General features: G+C 43.8%; 1 protein-coding gene, 1 long non-coding RNA gene and 2 other non-coding genes across 7 annotated transcripts in view; 1 reads left to right on the plus strand and 3 right to left on the minus strand.

Moving 5' to 3' along the window:
- Positions 1-17,731, plus strand: part of ARMH1 (armadillo-like helical domain containing 1) — a 39,615-nt gene extending 21,884 nt beyond the window's left edge. The window contains exons 7-12 of one of the 4 annotated variants that reach the window (XM_025046445.1): positions 609-693; positions 15,223-15,493; positions 15,600-15,729; positions 15,816-15,893; positions 16,156-16,237; positions 16,313-17,731. In XM_025046445.1, the coding sequence (XP_024902213.1) occupies positions 609-693; positions 15,223-15,493; positions 15,600-15,729; positions 15,816-15,893; positions 16,156-16,237; positions 16,313-16,428 (762 nt within the window). In that variant the 3' untranslated portion in view covers positions 16,429-17,731. Of the gene's footprint in view, positions 1-608; positions 694-15,222; positions 15,494-15,599; positions 15,730-15,815 lie in introns of all 4 variants that reach the window. The other 3 variants (XM_025046446.1, XR_003046158.1, XM_025046444.1) reach the window with 3 other exon arrangements.
- LOC112479360 lies at positions 12,111-19,629 on the minus strand. The gene is made up of 3 exons (XR_003046159.1): positions 19,403-19,629; positions 12,827-12,952; positions 12,111-12,252 (listed from the first exon to the last, which is right to left on the minus strand). It is a non-coding gene; the product is annotated as an uncharacterized LOC112479360 (long non-coding RNA).
- Positions 13,695-13,805, minus strand: LOC112479372. Its single transcript, XR_003046167.1, has one exon. It is a non-coding gene; the product is annotated as a U5 spliceosomal RNA (small nuclear RNA).
- A 117-nt stretch (positions 19,630-19,746) lies between the features above and the next one.
- Positions 19,747-19,863, minus strand: LOC112479371. The gene has a single exon (XR_003046166.1). It is a non-coding gene; the product is annotated as a U5 spliceosomal RNA (small nuclear RNA).
- Positions 19,864-22,355: the final 2,492 nt, after the last annotated feature.

The raw sequence follows: 22,355 nt of genomic DNA on the forward strand, positions 1-22,355 counted from the left end.
GTTTTGGTGACGGGGGACTGTGCTATAGCACGAAAAATTAAGTTGCGGCAGCCTGTCAAAGGATGAAGAAGTGGCTTCCCCTGGGAAGCTTGTGAGTAAAGGGGTAAAAGAGCAGTAGCAAAAGAAGACAGAGGTGAAGGACAACTTTGTTCAATCTGTTGAGCTTGAGGATGTTTAATGCCAAAAGGCAGAAACCAATGCACCGGTAAACGTTGAAGATACAGAAAAGGGGAGTTCCCTAATTGGGTGAGGTGCCTAAGAGAGAGAAGGTTTAGGATCTTGGATGAGTTCCACTCTCCCTGGCCTGTGCCTGTCCTCCCCGAAGCCAGGTAGCCGACTTGTCCCTCTACCTCTAGCAAGTGGCCAATTAGCCTTGACTGGATGCCTCCTAAGCTAGAGGGTTCAGTGGCAACCTCGGCAGACTCTCTCAGTCAATTCTTGGCTGCCCATATCTGCCCCTCCTCTCAAGGACCAAGGCTCAGTGACTCCCTGCTGCCTTCCCTCTCCCTGTTTTGTCAGGCCGCCTAGCTATTTGGAAGGCTGCTTTTCATTCCTTCCAGGTGGACAAGATCTAAAGCGTAACCACCTTGTCCTATTTGTCTTGTCAGTCAATCGTTGGAACCACACACCCCAGCATCGTGGACTGCGTACTGAATGTGCTGTGCACGATGCACCTGGAAGTCCAGTATGAAGGTAGGGGTCTGCTCCACATCACAAGAGGTGGCAGTGAGAGCCAGGCAGATTCTCTCTGAAAAGTTCTCTCTTATTCCCAAAGAGCCTTGTCGAGTTTCCTGGATAGCCTTGGCAGATGGAAGATGCTGGTTTGGTATTGACCGGCAAGTTATTCAGAAAATGACAGTCATGTTCTAAACCTCGAATTAGCCACATTGTGCTTTAACGGGTCTTAGAATCTGCTTGGGTCCAGATCTGGCTTTGGTTCCCAGTCTTACGTGGTGCTTCTGTCTAAACGGAAATCATCCTGAGGTCTATCCTTCTTCTAAAAAACTAAATTGGATAATGGTAGTATTAGTAAGTTTTCATCTATCGAGTACCCCTATGTGCCAGCCACTCTCAATGAATCATTTCACTTAATTCTCAAAATAACCACAAGAGTACAGGGCCTAGTGCATATTAGGTATTTGAATGTTCAAATTAATGAATGGTGGGGGGTAGGTATTTTTTTATGTTTTTCAAGCTAAAGCATTGAAGCACAGAGAGATTAGTATGCTTCTTAAGGTTACCTAGCTAACCAAATTCAAACCAGATCTGTCCGATTTCAAAGTGTATGCTTTTAACATGTAGAACATGGCAGGTGTTTATAAGATGTTATTTCCTTCCCTGTTCCTATAGTGGTTCAGAGAAGGGAGATTTTGTTTTCAACAGGAGGGCTGGAGGAAGGGTTCACCAAGAAGGTGGTGTTTGAGCTGAGCTTTGGAGCATGGGGAGGATTTAGGATGATAGAGAGGAGCAGCAGAGGGCATTCTGGAAAGGGAAATGGTATAAACAAAGGCCTAGACATAGGGAAAGTACAAGACGTGGGACATGACAGGTAGATAGATCATTTGGTGGAGGTTTCGTACAGTTCTCAGCCTAGGAAGACCTAGAAAGGTAGGCTAGGGCCAGATTGTCAAGCAAGTTGAATACCAGGTGGAGTAGTGGGTACTCCCTTCAGTAGGTGGCATGGAGCCATTGAAAAATGATCTGTGAACAGCTAAATGGCAAGAAAGCACTGCCTCAGGAAGATTGCCTCTGCACAGCGGCACACTAGGTGGGCCAGAGCCACAGGGAGACCTGAGGCTGGAAGCCAGTTGGGAGGCCTTTCGGGTTGTTCAGACAACAAAATAAGAATGTGTTGATCTAGCTGGATACAGAGGCCCCAGAAAGAGAGAGAATGGACAAAACTAGGAACTGCCTGGGTGTGGAGAATGAGATGGCATATGGAAGGGGGAACGGGCAGGGCCAAGGAGGCCAGGACAGAGAGGAAAGGTCTGGGCATCGGTGCATATCGGGACTCCTATGTCCAGGATGACAGGTTGAGCCCCAGGTCTGAGAAGTGTGGAAGGGCCAGAAGGAGCAGGCAGGTACTGGGGTTCAAGTATGCAAGTGAGATTCTGGGGAAGATCAACAGAGGTCAATATCAATTTTTTTTTTTTTTTTTTAATATCAGTCGTATTTTTCTTTCAGCAGCGTTGTCAATTTTGTATTTGTTTGACCCCGGCAGATACGCCTGGGTATGTGGACCTTGTATGTTGAGAAATAATGCTATTTCAAAATCCATTACCAGCTAGAGCAGAGTCTTCTGGCTGGGGAGGAGTTGCCAGTGATGGGGTAGAGTGGCAGGGGCACCTGAGTAAAGGTCAGGCCAGCGGCAGAGGGTTGTTGCTGGCACTGGAGCAAGGGAGTGACCCGGCAGAGAAATCATGTTAGGAAACTTAATCAAACAAGCCCAAGGAGACTAGATTGGGTGGCCATGAGACCTCCCATCACCCACCCTCCCTCCACGTGGCAGATATGGCCATTCCCACTCATCCGCCCCTCCTCAGTTGAGCATTTCTACTCTAAGGCCTTCCCTGACCTGCCTTAAACCTCTGCACAAATGCCAGCCCTCCTTCCCTTGTACCTTCCTGCACCCTCCTCCCTTCTAGTGCCTCCCTCCACTGGTGCAGTTCTCTCCAGAATGGTGACTTTCCTTTATGTAAAATGTGTACAATTTCAGCTCAACTCTAATCATTTTTGTCCTTTTGTCCTCAGCATAGTCCCTAGCATATGTTAGGTCCTCAGTACATGTTTGTCGAATGGATGAGGGAGTGAGTGAGTGAGTACTGCACATACATACCATCAGCGACTACTTGCCTCTGTGCCTTTGTCCTCCAGACCTCTGAGCAACCTCAGGCCAGCACTGAGTCTGACTCATCTCTTTTTTCAGCTCAGGGCCTGGGACATAACGGGTGCTCAATAGAAGTTTGTTGAATAAATTTATGAAAAGTGGCTTAGCTTCATTTATACTGATGAACCCCTCCCGGCTTCTTGCCATATCAGGCTCAATCTTAGAGTCCCTCTGTGATTATTACATGACAGCTACCACTGCGGCAGAAGCAGCAGGAGCATGAAGCTATGCCACTGCCTTTTTGATTTGATGTCTGCTCATGTGATGACAGTGAAACTCTGTACCTCAAAATAATTTCAGATATGTCAGACTCATAACAGGTGCTCAAGAAATGTGTGAATGAATAAATTATTCTTTTTTACCGGGTACTTCAAAATAGTCTTCATGTAACTTAGGATATAGAGGATGCGTATGGAATGATTGTCCACTAGAGGGAACTATTTCACATGACCGGTGACACAGAGGTTGAGGGCCAGAATACAGTATTCGGCTTCGGCTCACACTCCTCCAAAGGCAGGGCAGGGAGGCTCTAAAGATCTTAGATGTAATCCTAACAGTGGGGACCAAAGAGGATCAGAGATGAATTTCCCTGACTTTAAGGATGCCAAATTGCAACACCAAGATGAAGCACCCCCCAGGATGATGGCAACAGTCAGGATGGAGAATCCTGTGACCAAGAGGAGAGGGTGATATAGCTGAATGGACTAACCTTAAAAAGACAGGGTTGGTTGTTTTTTGAAAACAAATAGTGGTTGAACATCTGTGCTGTGCCAATTACTATGCCAAGTACTGGGATTTTGTTTGTGTTTGTTCATATTGAAGAGGAAAATGAACGGTTTGGAAGGAGGAGGGTAAGAATGGGGTGTGTGACATCCTTCCCCTGAGAAGAATACAGGGAAAGTGGAATTCTCAGGCCGAGTCCGGTGAAAACAAGAGATGGAAAGGCTTAGGGGGTCTGGCGACTCTGTCCCTGGCAGAGGGTGTCAGTGGTAGAGGAGCCAGGTGACAGCCTCACCTCTTTTTTCGTTGACAAGTCCACCGTCCCACCCCCAAATCCACCAACCTGCCTGGCCCACGTTCTCTGCTTTCTTTCCCATTGCAACAGTATTCCTGCTCCCTCACAGGCCACCTCTTCTACGTCTGCTTGTTCTCTGAAGCACGTTCCCTCAGAACTCTCTTCTGCAATTACCCTCTCCCTTTTTCTCTGGTAGCTCATCTCCACTGACTTAAAAATATGCTCTGTATCTCTCCTCTTAAAAAGGAGCCCCTTCTTGGTAATCTATGGATTAAAAGATATTTAAAAGATATATCCCATAAAAAAAGTAAAATTAAATTATAGTGTTTAAAGATGCATACCCTTCCTTAACCCCAAGTTCTCCGCCAGCTTCTCATTTTTCCTTTTTTTAAATAATTTTTTATTTTTCAATACAGTTGACATACAATATCATACTAGTTTCAGGTATACAACATAGTGATTAGACATTTATATAGCTTATGAAGTAAACATCCCAGTAAATCTAATATCCATCTGACACCATACATAGTTATCATAATAATATTATTGGTTATATTGCTTACACTATACTTTACAACCCTATGACTATTTTGTAATCACCAACTTATACTTCTTAATCCATTTCCCTGTTTTATCCAGCCCTCCAGCCCTCCTACCATCTGGCAACCATCAAAATGTTCTCTGTATCTATGAGTTTGTTTCTGTTTTATTTGTTTGTTTACTTTGTTTTTAGATTCCACATGTAAGTGCAATCATATGGTATTTATCTTTCTCTGACTTATTTCATTTAGTATAATACCCTTTAGGCCAATCCATGTTGATGCAGATGGCAAGATCGCATTCTTTTTTATAGCTGAGTAATATTCCACTGTGTGTATATGTGTATATATGTGTATACCACTTCTTCTTTATCCTTTGATGGACTCTTAAGTTGCTTCCTCCATTTACAATATCTAGACTATTGTAAATGCTGCAATGAACATATGGATGCATATATCTTTTCAAATTAGTGTTCTGAGTTTCTTCAGCTGAATACACAGAAATAGAATTACTGGGTCCTTCTTTGTCCCTTATTATAGCCTTCTTTTTAAAGTCTGTTTTGCCTGGTATAACTATTACTACCCCAGCTTTTTGTTTGTTTGTTTTGTTCCCATTTTCATGAAATATATTTTTCCATTCCATTAACTTTCAGCCTATATACGTTTTTCAATCTGAAGTGAGTCTCTTGTAGGGAGTCTTATTTTTTTTCATTTTCTTCCTACTTGATCTCTTAGCTACTTTTGACCCAGCTGGTCAAAAGTAACTTGCTCTCTTTGCTTGGCTCCTGTGGTACCACTCCCAGTTTTCCTCCTGCCCGCTGGTTTTGCCATCATCTCCTCTGCTAGTTTCTCCTATTTCTCTACCAGATTGTTGGGTCAATATACTTCTCATATCTCTATCAACACATTCTCCTGTGTGATTTTTCTAGTCCTGTGCCTTTAAATATCATATATATATTATATATTCAGACACCAAATCTGTATCGGTAGCCCTGATCGCTCCTCTGAAATCTCCAAGTGGATACCTCACAGACATTTGGAACTTATAGCCAAAATATAACTCTTGATTTTCTTCCCAAAACCTGTTCTTCCTCCTATTTTCAGTAAAAGGTACCACCACCAATCCAATTGCTCCAGTAGAAGGTAGAGAAGTAATACCAGATGACCTTCTGTCTCTCCCCTCCCACCCCGTCTCTTCTTTGCCAAGTCCTCCAGGTTCTATCTCCACTTACCTTCTCTGTCCCCACTGTGATCACTCTAGGCTAATCCACGACCCTGCCTCCTAACTTATCTTTCTGCTTCTGTTCTGGCCCCCTATAGTCCATTCTCCCCCCAACAATCAGCCAGAATGATCATTTTAAAAATATAAGCTAGACAATGTCACTCCTTGGCTTTCCACTACACCTAGACTGAAATCCGAACTGTGTGGCCAACAAAACACGGAATGCTCTTTCCCCAGACCTTGGACTGAGGAACAGCTTCTTTCTGTCAAGTGTCAGCTCAGATGTCACCTCTGAGAGAGACTTTGCCAACGACTCTCTCTAAAGCTTCCCCGTTCCCTCCCACCACCCACCTAGGTCTCTCACCATCATATCAATCATAGCACTTAGCTCCTTGGGAAATTACATGTTTGTTTCTTTGTCTACTTGTTTGTTGTCTGTCCTCTGTTAGAAAGTCAATTCCAGAAGAAATGAGGCTATCACTAGCATCTAAACACTGCTGGCAAAAGTAGGCTTTTATTTATTTATTTATTTTCTCCCTCTTTAATTCTCTGCCCCCTACTCCCACCCCTGACCTATAGATGTTGCCTAAGAACTGGATCTCTGAAGGCAGGGCATCTCCTCCCACACGCTCCTGGTGTGCACCCGGAGCCTGAGGCCTGGGGCCTGGGGCACCCGGGGTATGGTCCGTGGCTCCACCTGGGGTGCGAACCCAGGACCTTCTGTGTATAAAGCAGACATTCTAACCACTACACAATGGAGCCACCCCAAAAATAGACTTTTAAATATTTGTTGAATGAACGAATTGGGATGTCTGAATTGTGTATAGCTGAATTTATACTGACAGTCATCATATTGGGAATAGAATTTGAAATAACTAGTTTTTCAACCCAGATAGCTAAGTGGAGGCTGTGTGTCTTGAGTGACCTTTATTTCCTGAGAGTGCTTAGGGTCAAGGAAGAGGGTTTGGAGAAGAAAGAAAAAGAGAAGCTTCCTGGAGGAAGGTAGGAGATGGCAAGGCCTCTAGGGCAGAGGGTAGGTGTTCTGATTATCTATTGCTTATAAGAAACCATCCCAAATTTAGTGTCATAAAACTATCACTATTTTATTCACACATATCATGTAGGTCAGGAATTTGAACAGGACATAGCAGAGATGGATTATCCCTGCTCTGTGATGTCCGGGGCCTCACCTAGAAGACGGCAGGGGGCCACAGCTGGAACTAGAGTAAAGCTAGTGAGGATCACAATTTCTGATTTATCCTTTTGCCTCAGACTCCAATATGGCTGCCCACAGTACTCTTACTGATCCTGTTATTACTTAACATTTTGATATGTCGTTCATCGTGATTTTCTTTGCATTAATTTTTGATTTGTTAAAAAGATTGCATTGATTTTTTTAAAAGATTAATGAGTTTCTTAGCCTCGCTCTTAAATTTTGCATCAGAGGCAAAAGCCTCACTTGCCTCACCTGAGTCTCAGTCTTGAGTAACACGAGGGGGCTGGAATCATTTGGGGGCTTGAAGGTGGGACTCAGAGCTGGGACGGTACATGGAAGCACCTACATGTGGCCTCTCCATGTAGCTTAGGCTTCTCAGCTTGGTGGCTGGATTCCAAAAGGGGGCAGCCAAGAGCGAGCTTCCAAGACATTCCAGACTTAAGCTGTGTGGCATTTTTGACCTAGTCTCCTAAATCACACATCATGGCTTCCTGCCCAGATTTATGGGAAGCATTTAGACTCCACATCTCAGTGGGAGGAGGGTCAAAAAATTTTGTGGCCAAGTTTTAAAATAGTGAGACAAGTGGAAGCTGGGAGGATGTATGTGGTGATAGCTCTATATCTATCCAAGTAAGATAAGCTTCCCTTTCTTCTTTTTTCTTCCATTTCTCAACATTTTAATGCAGATTCCTGAAATATGGTTGTCTGCCAGAGCTGGGTTTCATAAAATTACACCTCCCTCACACCTGTGCTGGTGCCCCTGAAGAAGGGGTGGGTCAGGGAGCACTGTGTTAAATGTCCTGGGAAAATCCTACCCTTCCAGGTTCTTTAAAAAAGTGGAGGAGGAAAACAGTGCACCAAGTAATGGCTTTCTAGTCCCCACTGCAAGAGATTCTGATGATCCATTTTGTCTATTTTACACTTGGAAGTAGAAATAAAGTACCCAGGGAAAGGGTACTGACGCTTGTACATGCTAATTTCTGAGAGGGTATTTGTTTTCATAGAATTGAGATTTTAGAATTTCTTTTAATAATGATCCCACATAACCTAAGAGAGCCAAAATTAAAATTAAAGGAAGAGTTCTCCAAAGTGGGCCTGCCTGGAATTTATCTCCATTTATAATTGCTGTGAAGTGAAAAATGGCAATTTCCTCCCAGGGAGGCTTGCTATTCCAGGAATTAGAGGCACGCAGGGACTTAATTATGACAAGTTGTCTAAAGCCACAGAAATATTCACTCTCTGGTCTCCCTCCCTAGAGAAGAGAAATTTCAAAGTCATTGAAAGTTTTTTGGAAGGACAAATTAATGAATTCTGTTGGGAATTTGAAATATATATGTATATATAAATATATTAGTGTCTTTTACAAATAAATTATTACTTTAGGAACATAAAAATTACTGTTTGACTTAATCAGAAACAGACCAATTATTGTAAATTAATTTGCCGAATGTACGCTTGCCAAAAATCAATCGGCCAAATGACTAATTTACTGAGTGCCTAATTCGCCAGATTACCAATTTACTGAAAACATGTTGCCTGTAAATATCTGAAGGTAATAGCAGTTCCTGTTGGTTATATAGGTAGGGCCTAAGAGAGCTCGGAGAAGCCTGAACTTCAAGTTCTCAGGGACCTCAGACTCTCTGTCCCTCAATACCTTCTTTCTGCCCTTGGTCGCCTCTGGCTCTTGGTCTCCCTTTCTCTGCCCCACCCTCCCTATCCCTTGTTCTCAAGGATGGGCAGTCTAGGCCATGTGGTATGGTGACTGCAGCAGGTTCGTTCGCCAGGTTCTCCTCCCCACCCCCACTCCTTGCCCCTGCATCTACAGAGAGCTTGGGCAGAGACCAATGAAGGTTCTTTAAAAGGCTGTTATGGAGACAAAATGAAAGCCATTGTATTCAGACTTTGCAGAAATCTACAAAAGCTGTTAAATCAATCCATCTATATTTGTTACCTATAACTATATAACAAATTACCCCAAACCTTAATGGCAAAAAATTAAAAAAAATAAAAAATAAAACCCACATTTATTATCTCACACAGTTTTTGTTGATCAGGAATCTGGGAGCAGCTTAACTGCTTCTGGCTCAGGGTGTCTCCTGAGTTTGCAGTCACGGGGTCAGCTGGGGTTGCAGTCATCTGAGCACCTGCTTCCAGCGTGGCTCCCTCACACAGCTGGCAAGTTAGTGCTGGTCGTTGACAGAAAGCCTGTGCTTCACCACGTGGACCTCCCTGTAGGGCTATGTGAGTGTCCTCACAACTTGGCAGCCAGCTTCTCCCAGAGCAAGTGATCCAAGAGAAAGCAGAGGAAGCCCCAATATCTTTTATAATCTAATCTCAGAAGTTGCACGCTGTTCATTAGAAACCAGTCACTAAGTCCAGCCCACATTCAAGGGGAGGAGAACTGGGCTCCAGCTCTTGAAAGAAAACATACTAAAAACTTTGTGGACGTATTTCAAAACCAACACCATCTAATGAAAATTGCTTAAAAATTAACAAATAGTTGTAAGAAACCGGTTAATGGTAAAACGGAAACATTTGTGAACTTGGAAAAATGGTAATTTGGAGAATAAAATTTTTGTCTAATTGACCTAGAACCTAGGAGTAACTTAACTTACTAATAAAATCATCGTTTCATATAGTAATGTTCAAAGTGTGGCTTATCAGATGCCAGCACAACAGCCAGGCTGAGCAAACTGCCCTGCACTCATGTAGTGGAATTCTCTAGAGACATTAGTGCAGGGAGACAGTGGTCCTAAGGAACCAAACAAGACAGACATGGACAAGTCTTTGAATGAGCGACATCTCTTCTCTTGCCCTCCGGTGTTGGGCAAGAATGTCACTGTTAATTTTTCTGAGGTTCTTGGTTTTGTGGCATTACATAGATTCTTCACACCAAGCGGGATTTATTTAAAAATTAATTCTATATTTGGTTTGCTTTTTTCTTCATAAAAGCATTTTTTAAATTGAGGTAAAATTCACATAATATAAAATTAACCATTTTAAAATGAATAGTTCAGTGGCACTTAGTGTACATTCACAATGTTATGTTACCACTACCTCTAGTTCTAACACATTTTCATTACCCCAAAAGGAAGCTCTGTACCATGAAGCATTTGTTCTCCATCTTCTCTTTTCAGCCCCTTGAAACCACTAACCTTTATTCTGTCTCTATAGATTTAACTATTCTGGGTATTTCATATGAATGGAATCATACCGTATGTGACCTTTTGCATCTGGCTTCTTTCACTCAGCATAATGCTTTTGAGGTTCATCTATGTGGTAGCATATATCAATACTTCATCCTTTTTTATGGCTAAATAATATTGTGTTGTATGTTCATATCGTAATTTGTCTATCCATTCATCCACTGATGGACATTTGGGCTATTTCTGCCTTTTGACTATTGTGAACACTGCTGCTATGAATATGCATGTACATATGTATTTGTTTGAGTGCCCGTCTTCAATTCTTTCGGGTATATACCTAAGAGTGGAATTGTCAGGTCATATGGTAATTCTATTTAACCTTTTGAGGAATCATCAAACTATTTTCAGTAACAACTGAACCATTCCCACCCGCAAGGTATGAGGGTTCCAATGTCCCCACATCCTTGTCAACACTTGTAATTGTCCTTTTTTAAATATATACAACCACCGTCATGGATGTGGTGTGGTGGTACCGCATTGTGGTTTTGATTTGCATTTCCCTAATGGCTAAAGGTGTTGAGCATCTTTTCATGTGTGTGTTGGCCATTTATATTTCTTCCTTGGAAAAATGTCTATTCAAGTCCTATGTCCACTCAAAATATTGTGTTCTTTGTCTTTTTGCTCTTAAGTTGTAAGAGTTCTTTATATATATTCTGAATTCTAGAATGGTTTCTTCCATTCTGTACGTTGTCTTTTCACTTTCTTAATAATGTCCTTTACTGATTTACTTTTAAATTATTTAAGTTTTTCATTCATTCACTTACTTATTCAACAAGAGTGGGCACTGGGCTGGGCACTGAGCATGTAGTAACAAATGAAACAAACTCCCTGCACTCCTAGAGCTTGTTACAGTAGTAATAATAATAGTAATAATAACTGGTAATCGCTGCAAGTGACTGATGGTGGCTATGTGACAGGCACTGTTCTAAGCTCTTTAATCATCTCATGTAATCCTCAGAACAACTCTGAGAAGTAGGTACTATTATCACCCCTAGTTTACAGATGAGGAAACTGAGGTACAGAACAATTAAATAGCCTGTCCGAAGTCTCAAAGATGAGACTCACACCCAGGCAGTCTGGCTCCTGCACCCACCTCCTTATCGCCACACTATCCTGTCTCTCCAGCATTATGAGAACAAGACATTTTTCTTTCACCAGTTTTGAGAAGCAGACAAAACCTGAGGATAGGCAACGCCATTATTATTACAATAAAATGTAGTTTTTAAATCATGTTTTCTCAGCTCCATGCCCTTCACTGGGTCAAGCGAACACCACAAGGTCTCATTTTTAGAACTACAGCTTTTGCCCCACAGAACCCTGTGCCTTTGCTCTCCTCCTCTGAGCTCACACAGCAGTTGTTTCGGCTTTTTCTGCTGGGTAAGAGGCTACCTGTCCTGTGTAACTTCATTGAACAACAGTCACAAGGCTCTGACACTAACGGGTGATTCCACGTAAAAATCTGCTGAATACACTTAAAAGGTATGTTATTTCCCCAAAATTATGTGAGTGCTTCAACTGGACAGCTTAGCATTTATAATTTTCATTATACAGTGTTCCAGAGTTTTTTGTTTTTAATAGAAAGCCCTCAGGAAAACTTGTTTCTAATTTCTTCATTTGCCTGGACTTCAAAACCTCTGTGTCTTCTTCCCTGGCCTGGTACTCTCTCTCCTTGTCCCCCTGGCATGGCAGTGCTCAGCTCAGATGTCAGGAGCAGGTCAAAGTGCCAGTGAGCAGGCTGGTTGGACTTGGTGAGACTTGCCCAGAAGAGCAGATACCAGTGGAAGACACACAACAGTAATTCTTGATTCAGCAATTCATATACCCACCAGAGCACATAACATTAATTAACTTTGTTGCCTGGCTTTTTTAAAATGAAATAGCACATAAAATATCTTTGTAATGTTTTGACATTGGGCTTTGGATAGAATGTGTTAAAAGAGGTGGCAAAATGTACCGGAATCAGAAACAGAATGCAATTGGTCTGGAAGATACCTGACACAGGTTTCTTCCTTACAACAGCGCAACTTGCCAAACGTATATTCTTACCTCATTGGAAAAGGAAGCAAACCTATGCAAGCACTGAAGCACACTTCTCATCTGTGGCCAGCAGATGGCAGTCGTGTGTGGAAGTGAAGAGAAAGATCTGGGACTCCGGTTTTCCAAGGCTCTAGGAGAATTGTAAAACAAACCTCATCAGTGCTGAGTGCCTTGGAAATAGTTGCATGGCACAACCACAGTTCCCAAGTGCAAACCCATTTCTAAGGCTCCTTCTGCCAAGGGAATACCAAGCTGCCTGCTGCAGCCCAGTCTCCTCTTCACTCTGATTCCCTGGGCAAATCATTTGTTCTGGGTTTCTTCATCTATCAGACAGGTGATCACCTTGCCTAGAAGTGGGGGGTCTATGGTTCCTCTTTGGATCGGAGGAATCTTTCCTTTTGCACTAAAGTTTCCACTGAGTGTCAGTGGCCCACTCCTTGCATCTGTTCTGCTTGCCATTCTGTTCGGTCAGCACGGGTACTGTACCTGACATGTACTCAGTCGATACTTGCCAAATGAATGAACGTGGGCCCTGCAGAGCTGTTTCTTGGCCTCACTGGATGTGAACTCTCAACCACTCAAAGCCTCCTGATCATACCTTCCCCCCTGAATACTCCGATCTCTTCCTTCCCAGACCCCTGGCTTCCTCTGATTTCCCTGGCTTCCTCTGATTAGGGCCTACCAGACTTCTCGGTCCTTCGTACATTTCTCTTCTTTCATCAGTCCCTCAGACGTTGGTTTCTTTTTCTCTCAAGATTCAATCCCAGGTCCTCTTCTCATCTCTTTTCTTTCTGTGGTATCTCATCCACTCCCATGGTTTTAATCACCACCTATAATGATAGAAACGATAATGGTTAACCTTTATAAAGTATTTACTATATGCTAAGTACCACTCTAGCTCTTTACTCATGTAATCCTTACAAGAAACTGATGAAATAGTCAGTATTATTAGTCGTGTTTTGTGGATGATGGGCACAGTGGTTGGGTGACCTTTCTACAGCTCAGACCTCTCTCCTGAGCTCCATACCCTTATTTCCATTTGCCTTCCCAACATCTCCCCCTGGATGTCACTGACCATGTTCAAAACTGGACTCCTGATATTCCAGCGGTGCACCTGACGCACTCCCCGCTGCTCTAATGAGGCTCACGGCTTCCAGCTGTGCACCCGGGTGCGCTGTTAGCTTTGGGGCGCTAGGAGCCCAGGTGGCAATGGGACCTGACCTACTAGGGTCCCCCTTGTAGCTGGGGTGGAAGATAAGGTCGCCCAGTTCTCAACCATTATTAGAAAAAGATGGTCCATGTCACAGCCCTGGAAAACTACAGACTGAAAACCTCAAGTTTTCAGAGACCCAGTGGTCCAATTCTGCCTGGGTAACAGAGAGACAAGAGTTCACATTTAAACTTACAGAGTATATACCCTAGACCTTTCACTTAAAAACCTTAAAAACTGAGGGACAAAAAAAGGGCCTACCAGACTACTTTTTAAAGGAACAAATTGGCTGTATTCCCTACTTAAGGACTTACTTGCATTTCAACAAATCAGATATCTGTCTTTGGCAAACTGAATATTGAGTTTTACCCAAGCAAGTTCTCAAATAATTCTCCAATTCTCCAAGATTTCTCTCCATGGAAATCTTTAGTAAAAAGTAAAAAACTTTTACCATTCTGAAAAGAAACAAGAGTATGTTTTCCTGTCATGCCCATCTTCCCACATACTGGCCTGTCCCCCAACACTTGCACCTGCCAATGAAAGCTTTTCTCCCATTGTAGAGAATTATCCCAAACATAGTCTTACTGGATAAAATCTCCTGACAAGGGAATAAAAGATTAATTTTGGTTATGCAAACATAATACTGTTAATGCAGCAATTCGTCTTATGCAAATAAGCTAGTCAGGGAACCAAGAACTTTTTCCTAAGTCCTGTTTCCCCAGGAGTAAGTGGAGAAATAGGCCCCACTTGGCTCCTGTGCTGAGGACAGCACATTTCTAAGTCCTGTCCACCATGCAGCAAGCACACGTGTTTAGAATAACATTTACTCTGGGCGGACCATGGTATACCGGCACATTACCATCTCACCCTGCCCCTTTCTAGCTCTGCCTCTCTTTGGTTCCTCTCTCTTCACAAAAATATGCAGTCCTCCCTATCTTCCCAGGCACTTCTACAGCCTACTGACCCCTTTTATAGCACTTGTCACCATACCATGTGCCTGGCACAATAGGCATTCTGTGCAGATTGGCCAATAGGCTGAGTGAATGCTGGAAGGAAGAAATGAGTGGAAAATATCTACAAAAAAATCCCTTCAATAGATTCCAATTCCCTCCTCCTTCCTAACCAAATCTTTCCTTCCTTTTGCTTCCACCACTTCTAAGCTGTGGTACCTTAAATAAAGTGCTTTACCTCTCTGAGCCTCATTCCCTCAGCTGTAAAATGGGGATAACAGGCATAGTGTTATTGCAAAGCCAACCTCATGTAGTTATGGTGAGCTTCAGTGGGGTACTGTATGGAAAGCCCTTAGCACAGAGCCGAGGCAAAGAAGGGCCCAATAATGATGGTTCATCAGAAACTAAAGCTACTCGAAACTGCTGTCCACCTTCTTTCTACCCCTTTCTCATTTTCTGCCGGACATTCTCCCACCTATTTACTCTCTCTCCCTCTTACTCCTTGTCTTTCCCCATCCTTGTCTCCCTTTGAAGACCCAGCCCTTCCCTCCAGGAATCTTTCTGGATTCCTCAAAGCTGAAGATGGCCCTGCAGAGGTGGGACCTCCAGCTCTGACAGTTGCTAAGCCTCCTTGATGGGTGGGCTCGCTACTCAACCCTTCCTCCTCTAGCTATGGCTGGTTGGGTCGTGGGGGCGGCTGGATGCCCCGCTCCTCCTCTTCCTTTGTAACCACAGCTCTAAGAAGGCAGGAACTGAGGTGCTGCCTGCCTAGCTGCCCCCACACCCCTTGCTCAGTGCTGGCCAATTAAAGGTCAGGAAAGGTCCATGAAGAGGGTGAGGGTAAAGGGAAGTTATTTGGTTCAAAGGGCTCTTTGCTTCCTTGGTGGGGGTGGGGAGTGTTGGAGTGACAGGCTTCTCCATCGTCTCTGCCCTTCCCAAGCCATCGAGCTGATCAAGGACCTGGTCAACTACGAAGTGTGCATAGCGCTGCTCCAGGGCCTCGTGCACCTGCTGATACCGTCCGTCAAGACCAATAAACTGCAACCCAAGATCCTCAACGGTAGGGATCTGCTGGGATTAGGGCGGAGGGCACCCGGCGCGGGGAGGGACCCCTGCCTCACAGCCGCCCCTTCGCCAGACTCCACGGTCCTCCAGCATACTGCCAACCTGCCGGTGTTTCTGCAGCAGGCCGCGGCCGCCAAGGCCATCGGGTAAGCGGGCAGCGGGTAGTGGGTAGATGCAGCCAGTAGACCCGGGAGGGCTCGGGCTGGCGCCGGAGAGTCCCAGTAATCACCACAGCCCGAATCCCCGGCCCAGGGTCCTGGCGCGCAGCAACACAAGCCTCGCAGAGGAGATGCTGCACCTGCGCGTGGTGCACGGCCTGATGGCCGCCATGGGCAACACGGACCACAGCAACAGCCAGCGGCAGGCCAGCCTCACGCTGGAGGTGAGCAGGCAGCAGGCGGTGGGGCGGTGGGCACCAGGCGTGGTCACCACAGGCACGCAGCCCACCCGCCCCCTGCCCCACTGCAGTACTTCGTGCAGCTATTCCCGCTGGTGGAGGAGCATGTGCGCAAGTCCTTGGGGGAGAAACTCTACGAGCTCTTCCTTGTAAGTGTTCCCAATCCGCCCTGGCGGGGAAGGAATGGTGCCTCCTCCACACCATCCCTCCCCTGCTACACCCCCCACAAAGATTGGGCCTGGTGGCCCGGTGCAAGAGGGTCTGTCTGGGCTTGGGGTCTTCCCCTCCTCCGGCATCTTTCCTTTCCCTTGCCTGCTCCCTCCCTCCTGCAATATCCCTCTGCTCAAGCCCAGCTCCAAGTCCAGACTGCCCCGGGCACCTCAGCTGTGTTTCCCTTGCTCCTGTCCTCAGAGCAACCCTGAGGACTTGCACATGAAAATAGATAGCATTCAGGCAGACATCTTGGCAGCCAACAAAGTCAACGTTACCAGAGGTGAGTGGGGAGTGAGGGGACCTGGAGCAGAGGTACAGCCAGCACCCAGTCTCAGGCTCACCTCTCTGTCTCCAGCATTACACTTCAGTGGCCTTTCACTTAGCGGCAGGAGGCTTTACCTAGGCCTTTCTGATCTGGAGCAGCTGGACAACATCACACACTCCCAGGAGGATATGGAAGAAAAGGAGTAACAGAGCCTCTGAGGCAAACCAGGAAGGTCAATGCTGTGTGGCAGAAAACCCAGCAGAAGGAGCTTGAGTCCGTCTCAGGGCCACTCCACTTGGCCTTAGGTGGGAGGCTGGGGGTTAGGATCGTCAGTGGGGGAGAGGGAGAGCTGCCCGCTGGGAAGAATTCAATAAAGTCTTGCTATTTATGTGTTCTCTACGTGTGGAGGGCAGAGGGAGGTCAAACGAGATCAGGCCCTAGGTGCTCTGTCTCCCATTACCTCTGACTGGTCTCCTGCTTTTCTCTTTCTCCTTCACTGGCTCCAGACACACTGTTGTGTGTTTCTTAACTGATAAAGGAGCTCTTACCTTAGGACTTTTGTGCTGACTTTTCTGCTGAACGGTGAGAGAGGTTCTGTTCTTAGAACCTCTTAACCACAGATATCAAACTGCACGACTAAGTCCCTCACCTCCTTTCAACTCTACACAGTCACCTTCTCAATGAGGGCTATTTTTTTTTAAGTCGCAATCCACACTACCACTCCCAATTCTTACACTATGTCCCCCAGACTCCCTTACGCTGCTATTTTTTCCCATAGCACTTATTTATATATTTATTTATTTATTGTCTGTCTGTGCATCTGAATGTAAGCTCCACTAGGCAAGGATGGATGATGGATGGATGGATAGATAGATAGATAGATAGATAGATAAGAGAGAGAGATTTTTTTTCTTTACTGATATATCCCAAACACTGAAAACAATGCCTGATACACATGAATAAATAACAGAGGTATTGTGAAGGGGTTGTCCCTCAAAACATAGTAAATGGTAGGACGGCAGTAATTCTTCATGGTGCCACAAGAGGGCGCCACCCACCCTGATGTTGTCAGTCTTAGGGGCCCTAACCCCTCCCCAAAATGATTTTGAGCAGCAGCTTTCTGCTATTTAGGCCGAGAGTGGAGAGAAAAGTCAACAAAAATAGTTATGCTTCCATAAAGCTAAATAGATTTCCCATTTTAAAGAAACGTCCTGTCCTTTGGGGTCAAGTCTTTCTGTTTTTAGTCTTGAAGTGGCCTTTCTTTTGTAAAACAAAAGTAAAAAATATAGTCAGTGTACCCCAGAAATTTTTTGGAAATCTTAACTGGAAAATCCAAAATCTGGAAACCACTGGCCTAAGGTAATCATAGTTTAATAAAAATCATGGAACTTTAAAAAATGAAATCTTAAGTATAATACAAAAATCTAAACCAGCTATAGCTGTGCTACCCTGAACAAGCCCAATCCCGTCTGATCTCAGAAGGTAAGGGTCAGGCCTGGTTAGTACTTGGATGAGAGACCACCTAGGAAGACCAGGTGCTGTAGGTGTAAAAAATTTTTAAAAATAAGGTATTGTAAACTGACAAGGTCCTTGCAATCTGTGAGGTCAGCCAAGGGTTGCCTCTCCTAAAAAGAAAAATCTAAAACAAATATCTCTAACTTTCTGTGTTTACTAAGTTATTTGAAAGTTTTAGCTGTCGTGACGTCATCTCTCAATACTTCATATTATGTTTCTACAAAAAATAAGGACATTTTCCTACATAATTACAATACCCTTATTGTGGTAGTCTGAGTAATGACCTCCAAATACATCTATATCCTAATCGCTGGAACCTGTGAATATGTTACCCTACATGGTGAAAGGGACTTTGCAAGTGTAATTAAATTCAGGGTCTTGAGATGGGCAGATTATCTTGGATTATCCTGGTGGGCCCAGTGTAATCACAAGGGTCCTCACAAGAGGGAGGCAAAAGGATCCTGAGTTAGTACTAAGAGATGATACCACAGAAGAAGGTTGGAGTAATACAAGGAAGGAGTCCTGAGCAAAGGAATGCAGGCAGCTTCTAGAAGTGGAAAAGGCAAAGTAACAGACTTTCCCCTGAACCTTCTAGAAAGAATGCAGCCCCCACAACATCTAGATTTTCTGACCTCCAGGACTGTAAGAGAATAAATTTATGTTGTTTTAAGTCACTAAGTTTGTGGTTGTTGCAAGAGCAACAAGAAAGCTAATATGATTATCAATTCAATATCTAAAATGAGTACATACTAAAATTTCCATAATTTTCCTAAAAGTGTATCTTCTGTTTTCTTTCCTTTTTTAAAAAAAATATAGAATCCAGTTAAGGTTTGTGTATTGCATCTGATTGTCACGTAGTATGTTTATTTTTAAAGTTTAAATATATAACAAACAATTCTTTGCTGTCTTGATCCACATAAAAATTTGAAATCAGATAAACCTGAGAATTTTCTATTTTTAACATGATCCAATTCTACTTTTAAAGCTAAATTATCTCTTTAGGAAAAAAATACATAAATATGTGCCACATAAAAAGCAACCAATTACATTTAAATTTTGTTAAAGCTTTTTAAAAAGCAGTCACACAAGTGCAACCCTTGGAGCCAGAGCCCCAGAGAGGTAGGCCTTGCCTGAGAAAAATGTGGATAGGGCCAAGCTTGAACTTTAAAAGTTTTATTCAAGTTTTCAACAAAAGCAGGTTAACTAGATATTCTATAGGTAGTAAACATCTATTCGGCGACTGCTCAGTGCCAGGCCCCTGAGCTAGGCACAGGAGGTACTTCAAGTTAATGCTTAGTAGCCTCGAACGTGTAAGCATAAATTCGAAGTCTAACGAATGAAGTGTATCCACCATCTCTGTGAATGTACTTCTTACAACAATGTGGCTGCTAGCGGGTAAGGCTTTGGCTGGCAGGCCTTCCTGAGATGGCCCCTCCCTCCCGGGTCCTCCTGGATGAAGGCGCTTATCCCTCCTTCCTCCATCGGGGGTCAGCATCGCCTCTCCAACGAGAACATGGAATTCCGCGAGAACGAGCAGTACAATCCAAAGCACGCCAGAGACATGAATATTTCTCTAAAGACAACTTAGAAGGCGGGGATGTAATGCCGCCCACGGTGAGAAGTCGAGTCGGCATCTTGGAGCAGTAAGGCGACTTATGCACCCACCCATTCTTCATCCGTTTATCCAGACGACAAATCGGCTTTGTTGGTGGCCCTGGGCTGGCTTCTGAGTCCAAGGGGTAAGAGACATACGTGGAGCACGGTGACCGGTGCTGCGGGAACATTTTGATAAGGGGAGTTTTGTAGTAGAGCCACCCAGTTTATTAAAGAGAAAATTGCAGCTAAGAAAGTCGGACATTCCCGGAAAAAAAAAATTGCTTTTCAAAGAGTAAATAAAGAAACACTCTGTCACATCACAGAACTGTACGTAGAGAACTTTGCACGAACGAGCCAGACCTCGAGATTCTGCAAAAAGACAAACTCATTTTCTGTTTTTGAACACTCTTGTTAGCCCTGCAAGAAGCAAGGCCTCAAAAAATTGGGTAAAAACTCAGAATTGTTCCTCTCCACGGAAATCTTTAGTAAAAGGCGAAAGATTTATACGATCTGAAGAGAAACCAGAGTATGCTTTAAGATTCTGCTCTCACAGTTCTCGGGTAACTGTACCTCCTAATTCATCAATGGTCATTAGTTCCTCAAAAGCGCTAGTGACTTCTATCTTTAGTTCAGACAATTCTGTGAAAACATTCTCATTTTTATGGGGGGAAAAGTTGACAAAAAGAGGAATCCAGCCTTTTTAAAGTAGGAAAGTTTATGTGCAGTGCATTGTGGGTATGTAAATTAAGCTGGGTCACCAACCTGGTTTCCGGAAATATCTTAAAATAGCTGGTTAGTTTTCCTTCTCCGCCTAGGGCCGCCATGGCGCGGGGGTGGGGCAGAAACCAGATTGGCAAGACTATATATAGAAACCTGGTTCAACCAGAAATAAGTAAAAGGCGAAAGATTTATACGATCTGAAGAGAAACCAGAGTATGCTTTAAGATTCTGCTCTCACAGTTCTCGGGTAACTGTACCTCCTAATTCATCAATGGTCATTAGTTCCTCAAAAGCGCTAGTGACTTCTATCTTTAGTTCAGACAATTCTGTGAAAACATTCTCATTTTTATGGGGGGAAAAGTTGACAAAAAGAGGAATCCAGCCTTTTTAAAGTAGGAAAGTTTATGTGCAGTGCATTGTGGGTATGTAAATTAAGCTGGGTCACCAACCTGGTTTCCGGAAATATCTTAAAATAGCTGGTTAGTTTTCCTTCTCCGCCTAGGGCCGCCATGGCGCGGGGGTGGGGCAGAAACCAGATTGGCAAGACTATATATAGAAACCTGGTTCAACCAGAAATAATGACTTTTGTAAATGGCTCGCTGTTAAAATTTCTCTTGAATTTAAAAAAAAATTAAAATTGACTTAAAAAGTCTTGAAAATAATTGTCTTCAAACATTCGTTCAACAAAAATTTTATAAGCACTGTGTGAAACCCTGAGCTAGATTTTAGGAGATGGGTGGGTATGTGTGATGAGCACTGATAACGGAATGTTCAATGACACATGAGCCAAGCACTGAAGTCTCCAAAGAAGTAGGGTAGCTTGAGCATTCTAGAAGATAGGCACCATAATCAGTGTGAGCTCCAGTGGTGAAAGGGTAAGGGGCTAAATGGCAGGGACCGGATTTTGATGGGCGTTCAATACCAAGCTATCAGCTTAGATTTACCTTGACAGCAATGGAGAGCCATTGAAAAGCATTAGAGGAGAAAAATATGATCAGATTAGTGATGTAAAGCAGCATCAGTATCACATGGTGTTATTCGTGTTATGAATTGAGCTGTGACCCACCCCCAAATTGATATGTTGCAGTCCTAACAGCTCTGCACCCCAGAACGTGTCTTCATTTGGAAATAGGGTCATTGCAGATGTAATTAAGATGAGGCCTCCAGAACTGTGCTACAATCAATTTCTGTTGTTTAAGCCAAGGGTTCCGAACCCCCAGGCCCTAGACTGGCACCAGTGGTCTGTTTGGAACTGGACCACACAGCAAGAGGTGAGCGGCAGTTGAGCAGGAGTTTCATCTGTATTTGCAGCCACATCCAGCACCACCTTATCACCGACTCAGCTCCACCTCAGATCATCAGGCATTAGATTCTCATAGAAGCACTGGTCCCTGGTGCCAAAAGGTTGGGAACTGCTGGTTTAAGCCAGCCAGTTTGTGGTGCCTTTTATGATACCCTAGGAAATATGCCTACTACATCTGGGTACTTGTTAGAAATGCAAGTGATTGGGCCCCGCTCCAGACCTACTGAATCAGAAACTTGGGGTGGGATACAGGTATCTGAGTTTTAACAATCCTCAGGTGATTCTGATGCAGGCTAACTTGAGAACTACTGGACACCCATTCTGGCTAAAGTTTGGAGACCATATGGTGAATAAGAAATTTGGGAGATGTGAAGGAGGAAAAATAATTTTCCTTCTACCCATCTAAGTTCTTCTAGCTGATATAATAATCAAATTGACATGAGACAGATTAAAAGGAGAAAATCAAATTTATTACATATGTACATAGGGGGGTTCCATAAGAATATGGGACCCAAGGACAAATAGGGCAGTTAAGGCTTAGCTGTCATTCTGAGCTAAGGAGAATGGTGGGGATGGGGAGAAGGGGGGGCCTCCAGAGGACTTCAAAGGGGAGGAAGGCAATTCACATAGAAATGGAAAAGCAAATATTTGATAAATAAGTGGTTGCTGGGCCATCTTTAACAATGAGATGCAGAAAGGACTTAGATCAAAGGGGCTATGCTAGGTTACCCCCTGTCTATCACACCTTAGTTCATATTAAACTATTGTTATCTATGATGATAGCTTCCTTTGTGGAGCAGATTCTCTATTTAAATTCTTTTAGGCAATTAGGAGGAAGGTCAAAGGTGTTTCCTGAGTCTTTCATTTCTTAAATATAACCAGCTTAAAATAATATCTTAAAAAAGGCATATTTGAGAGTGGCAACTTCTGCTCCCCCTCAGAGACAATTTAGGATACTAAGCGGTAAAGCCAGAGAGCAATAAATGGTGGCCTGGTCCA

Source organism: Pteropus alecto, unplaced genomic scaffold, assembly GCF_000325575.1.
Source record: "Pteropus alecto unplaced genomic scaffold, ASM32557v1 scaffold484, whole genome shotgun sequence".
NCBI classification, from domain to species: domain Eukaryota; kingdom Metazoa; phylum Chordata; class Mammalia; order Chiroptera; family Pteropodidae; genus Pteropus; species Pteropus alecto.